The sequence below is a fragment of the Otolemur garnettii genome, unplaced genomic scaffold (genome assembly GCF_000181295.1).
Source record: "Otolemur garnettii isolate 467f Iridium unplaced genomic scaffold, OtoGar3 scaffold00002, whole genome shotgun sequence".
NCBI classification, from domain to species: domain Eukaryota; kingdom Metazoa; phylum Chordata; class Mammalia; order Primates; family Galagidae; genus Otolemur; species Otolemur garnettii.
The window spans coordinates 6,681,955-6,688,315 of NW_003852397.1; the positions used below are offsets into that span (position 1 = coordinate 6,681,955).

The following is a 6,361-nucleotide window of genomic DNA, read 5'->3' on the forward strand; positions in this document are numbered from 1 at the left end:
CCTTCAAGAAACCCAGATAGGAAAATGAATCCTTCCCTGATTCAGTAATGAAATAAAGATTTCATTTTAGGCAGTGCTTGTGGCTCAAAGGAGTAGGGGGCCGGCCCCATATCCCTGAGGTGGTGAGTTCAAACCCAGCCCTGCCCCCCTAAAAAAGATTTCATTTTACCTGTCAGACATGTAGCCAAAAGTCGCTGCTCCCACCAGGACTCCAAACATAAACAGGGGCTGGATCATTGCTGCAAACCATTTTCGTTCACAGACTAGATTCCACTCGGTCACCACAGTGCTTTTCCACTTTCGCTGGTCAAATATGTAGCCGTCCACACAAGGAAATTTGGTCTTCTTGCCGCTGTACTCATAGTTCAAACTGGACATGTTTTCCCTCTTGACCCTGCTACACATTGACAGCTCCCAGATCTCACCATCCTGCAGCTGCACCATAATGTAATCTTTCTGGCCTGGAGACCACAGTGCCAACATGTCCTCCAAATTCTGACTAGACAGATTGCGGAAAAGAACCTGACTCACATTGCCTGGGGGCCTGCAGGTATGATATGGGGTAACTATCAGGAACACGGCAGCCAAGTAGTGGATACCACATGCGATGTTCTGGAAGGCACATAAGAAATAGAGGAATATCTGGAATCTGCAAAGAGAAGAAAGGCTAGTTATTATACCTGGCCTATAGGCTGAAAAAGAACAGAAGCAAATGTGAAGTGTCTTTATTGTGTTTTCCGTAACATGATAATCATGGATAAATAACTATGGATATGTTTGCATCTATGGGTTAGTGTGTGTATGTGTATGAAACCTGGCTCTGTCTACTGAGAAGGCCTAAGAGCAATGACATCCTGATAACAGCAAGCATACCTACTGCACAGATTTTGATTTCTAAATACCATTCTCTATTAAATGAAGCCAGGGAAAAATGGCTGATTCTAAGACCACGACAGAGAGAATACAACATAAGCCTAGAGCATCTTGTAGTATCACAAAGTAAGGAAGTGCTCAAAAAACAAAACTTTGAGGGCATGTCAGAGGGACCCAGGAATCAATCTGAAAGAGCTCCCAACAGCCAATGCTGAAACAATTTAAGCAACAAAATAAGTAGTACAGTATACCTCAAAGAAAAAAATAAATATACATGAAGCCATACTTTTATGGTTAATTTTATGTGTCAAACTTGACTGGGCTAAGGGAGGCCCAGATAGCTGGTAAACGTCATTTCTGGATATGTCTCTAAGGATATCTCTGGAAGAGATTAGCATATGGATCAATAGACTGAGTATAGAAGATGACCATCACCAACAGGAGCAGGCATCATCCAATCCACTGAGGGCTCAAGTAGATCAAAAGGTGGAGGAAGGGCAAATTCACTCTCTGCTTGAGTTGGAACATCCATCTTTCCCACCTTCACACATGAGAGGTCCTGGTTTTCAGATTCAGACTGAGACTCACACCATCAGCCCCATGATTCTCAGGACATTAGACTGGGAATGAGTCACACCACTGGCATTCCTGGTTCTCCACCTCACACATGCAGGAGACCATAGGACTTCTCAGCCTCCATAACCGTACGAGCTGATTTTTATAATAAATCAGTAGTTCTGTTCTCTGAAGAACCCTAACAAATATAGATTTTGGTACCAAGAATAGTCTTAGAGAAGAATTTTAAAGTTGAGTCTTCTCAGTTAGTCCTACGGTTTCTAGAACTGACACTCTGGTTTGATTAAAGATGCTAATGACTCTGTCTCCAGCAGTAAAGAGAGCCCTGATGGTCCATGACATGAACCGTTGGTAGAGATATGTGAAATATCTGCACTGGATGCTTATAATCAACCACTTAGATGAAGCAAAGAGCTAAATGACTTTATATACTTTTGAACATTTTGTTAAAACTAAGGAATATAATGACGTTGGCTGGTTGCTCACAATGTCTCTGGACAACATTATAAAATAGGAGTTTTTTGAATTCCCAGCACAAAAGCTGAAAAACAACCTAAGAGCTTCTAGTGTGCCCTGAAGGAGAGCTTTACCTCCTACAATCACAGGGATGAAAGAAACTGCTGAAACTTAAACACAGTACCTCATCCTGAACTGGCTGAACTATAAGACCTAGGGGGCCTCTTTGAGTTTGGGAGGTAATATGTTTCTCATTTTGGTGTGTTACTGCGGCCCATTTACAGAGCACCCCCAAAAGCTTCTCGTTTTAAGCCCAGAGCAAGAAAAAGCTTTGCAACAGGCTCAAGCTGCTGTGCAAGGACACTTAGGCCGTAAGATCCAGCAGATCCGATCGTGCCTGAAATGTCAGAGGCAGAAAGGGATACAGTTTGGAGCCTGTGGCAGGCACTTACAGGTGAATATCAGGACAGACCCTTAGGATTTTGGGTAAGGCCCTGCTATCATCTTCAGACAACTATTCTCTTTTTTGAGAAATAGTTCTCAACCTGCTACTGGACCTTAGTGGAGAATAAACGCTTGACCGTGGACTACCAAGTTACCATGCAACCTGAGCTGCCCATCTTGAACTGGGTGTTATCCGACCCACCATGCCATAAAGTTGGGACACGCACAGCAACATTCCACATCAAACTGGAAGTGTTATATATGTGATCAGGCCAAAACTGTCCCTGAAGACACAACTGAGTTACCAGAAGGGGCTCAAATGCTATGGTCTGCGGGGCTGCCACACTGCCTTCTCTCTCCCAGCTGGCACCTTCAGCCTCATGAGGAGTTCCCAATCATCAGTAGAGAAGAAGAGAAGACTTGGGCTTGGCTTACAGATGGCTCTGCATGATATGCAGCCACCAGCCCAAAGTGGCAGCCAGAGCACTGCAGCCCTTCTCTGGGACTTCCCTAAAGAACAGTGGTGAAGAAAAATCTTCCCAGCGGACAGAACTTCAAGGACTACATCTGGTTGTTCACTTTGCTTGGAAGGAGAACTAGCCAGATGTGCAAATCATTTCATAGGACTGCAAAAGTCTGTGGGAAATGCATATTATTTAAAAATTCATGGAGTTAAATTTTTTGGCACCAAAGTAAACTCATATTAACTTGTCATAACATGCCTGAACAGGATCTAGTTGGAGGCATTAGGAACTATAAGATCAGTTTGAAAAGAGCCCCAATCAGAGGTACATGAATCTGGCTAAAAGTGAAGCAAGGACAAACATAAAATTTATGGTGAGGCTTGTGTGGAAAAATAGTGACATCACTGACGCTTTGTGAAAAGTTTATGGGGACAGTGCCCCAAAGAAATCCACAGTTTACAAGTGGATAACTCGCTTTAAGAAGGGAAGAGATGATATTGAAGATCAAGCCTGTAACAACAGATCGTCCACATAGATTTGTGAGGGAAAAATTCATCTTGTTTGTGCCCTAACTGAAGAAGACCAATGGTTAACAGCACAAACAGCAGCCCCAAACACCACGGATGTCTCAACTGCTTCAGCTTATACAATTCTGACTGAAAAATTAAAGTTCAGCAAACTTTCCCCTCCTTAGCTGCCAAAACCCATACACCCAGATTAGCTGCAGACAGGAGCAGAGCTTCTGATGGAAATTTTAAACAAGCGGGACCAAGATCCTCAAAGACTTCTACTGAAATAAGGCTTTCCCAGAGAGGTCCTGAAGACAAAGCACAGTCAAAGCAATGGCCACCACGAGGTGGATGTGGGTCAGACAAGGCAAAAGTGGACTGGTCATGGCAACAGTTTTTGGGGGGGGGGATGCTTAAGGCTCTTTACTGTTGATGTGTGGGAGGGCCAAAAAATGACAACATCTGCTCATTACAAGAATGTTTTCAGAAAGTTACCCAAAGCAGAAAACCCCCCTGAGGAACCTTCATCAGAGTCCTTCTCAACTGTCACAATGCTCCAGCTCATCCTCATCAACAAGGGCCATTCTGCAAGAGTTTCAGTGGGAAATCACTAGGCATCCACCTTACAGTCCTGATTGGGCTCCTCGTGACCTCTCATTTCCCAATATGCTCCTTGTAGTCCAACTTCCTGTGTGCCTATTGTGTTTCCCTAATGAGATTGTAAGTAGGATAGACGCTATGAATCATACCTGAAATCCCAGCACTTTGGGAGGCTGAGTTGGGAGAATTGCTTGATGCCAAGAGTCCAAGACCAACCTGGACAAATAAGGGAGACTCTCCCATCTCTACAAAAAATTAAAAAATTAGCCAGGTATGGTGGCATATACCTATAGTCTTACCCTAGAGGGTAAGGCTGGAGGTTTGCTTGAGCCCCTAAGCTCATACAGTAAGCTATGATCCTGCCACTGTACCCCAGCCTGGGTGACATGAGAACCCATGTCTAAAATAACAATAATAAGACTATAAGCCCCTTGATAACAAGGACTTCTCTGCATTTCCAGTAATGAACGAGATAAATAAATTGTGGTGGCAACAAAAGAAATCTATTAAGGGCACCTGTTTTTCTTCAGTTAATAATGTAAAAAAGACTGCACTGACAAGGTTAAGTTCCCAAGACCCTCAGGAATGGACTAAATTATTACAAGTATCTTGACCTTGATGGAGCTTATTATGAGAAATATCATTTATATTCTTTATCTTCTAATTCAATTTTTCTATGAACTTTTTGACATCCCTTCATATACCAATTCATGGGCTATGGCCAATCCCTTGGTTGAATAACTAAAGACTTGGAAAGGATATGACTGGAAAACTAGTGATAAGAATGTGAAGGAGAGGTATGCGGACAGAACTCTCTAAATTGGCCAAAACAAAGATATTTGTGTTCCATGTGAATGTGCACCAAAGGCTGACCTCAGCAAAGGAGGATTTTAATAATCAAGTGCAGAGGATGACTCTTCTATGGTTACCAGTCAGCCTCTTCCCCACCCACCACTGTCATCACCTGGTGGGCTCAGGAACAAAGTAGCTATGATGGCAGGGAGGGGGATTATGCATAGGCTCAGCAACTTAGACCTCTACTCACCAAAGCTGACTTGGCTACAGCTACTGCTGAGGGCCCAATTTGCCTGTAGCAGAGACCAACACTGAACCACCAATATGGCACCACTGCCTGGCGTGATCAGCCACCTACGGGGTGGCCAGTTGATTACACTGGCCACTTCCGCATGGAAGAGGCAGCATTCTGTTCTCTGGAAATGGATTTGTGTTCGCTGCATGAAATGCTTCTGTAAAAACTACCATTAATGGATTTACAGAATGCCTTATCCACTATCATGGTGTTCTACATAGCATTGTTCCTGACCAAGGAATTCACTTCACAAGGAAAAAAGCGAAGTCTAGCTAATGGGCTGAAGAGCATGGGATTCACTGCTCTCACCATGCTCCCCATTATCCTAACAGGGATGGCCTTTGGAAGACTCAGTCGAGTAGCAGCAACAGGTCAAGTCACCAAAGCCTGTCATGTTCACAAATAAAACAGAATGACTGAGAAACTGCCATGGACCAGAGGAGACTAGGGTACATGACAATTAAATGCAATATGTTCTCTGGATTGGCTCCTGGAACAAGAAGAGGACATTTTTTGGAAAAACCAGTGAAGTTCAAACAAAGTATGTGTCAGTTAACAATAATGTACTAATATCAGTTTCTTAGTTTTGACAACTACGCCGTGGGACTGTAATATGTTAACGATGGGGGAAACTGGGTAAGGGGCATATGGGACTCTCTGTACTACATTTGCAACATTTCTATACATCTAAATTTATCCAAAAATTAAAAGCTTATTTAAAATTCTAAAAAATAAATGTAAGGTCTCCCAATTTACAGACTCAAACCCACAGTGACGAATTATCTGAGATGACTCATCAGGACAGCTGAGCAGAGCAGATAAAACACAGACTACTCTGCTATTCAAACCCCTGGGGGTAAGAGTCAGAGCAGCCCTTTGAGCACATGACTTAATTATTTCAATTAAAACAGAATCAGTTCAGACAATGACCAACATGACTATGCAACATTGTAAGAGGAAGTAGAAAGTAGTTTCTGTCAGATCCAGCTGAAGCCAAATTGTTCTGTAGACACAGATCCTAACTGCCTTCCTGCTGCACAGACAGGCCCGCCCCCCGGGGGTTGCCTCTGACCATCCCGCAGCCCAGCTTTTCTTTATGTGGGTCATATCTATCTCTATGTCCTAGAACTTTAAGTGGAGAAATTTTAAAATAATTAGTAACCTGTTATTTAGATGCAACAATAATAAGCCCACTGCACGTTAACATCAAATAACATGTAACTACAGTTTTCAAACTAAAATGAAACACAGTTAGTGAGAAAAGTGTTTCTCGCTTAATATCTGGGTTAACAGAAGACTGCAGGTTTCTCACATCTGTATCCACATTCCATCTGATGCGTTACCACACG

At 43.0% G+C, this 6,361-nt stretch overlaps 1 protein-coding gene across 1 annotated transcript in view; it reads right to left on the reverse strand.

Moving 5' to 3' along the window:
* The window catches only part of SLC22A16 (solute carrier family 22 member 16), a 38,676-nt gene that overhangs the window by 26,236 nt on the left and 6,079 nt on the right, over positions 1-6,361 (reverse strand). Inside the window, exons 2-3 of the mRNA XM_023512453.1 lie at positions 532-649; positions 170-435 (exon numbers count right to left, since the gene is read on the reverse strand). Of these exons, the coding sequence (XP_023368221.1) occupies positions 170-435; positions 532-649 (384 nt within the window). The remainder of the gene's footprint in view (positions 1-169; positions 436-531; positions 650-6,361) is intronic.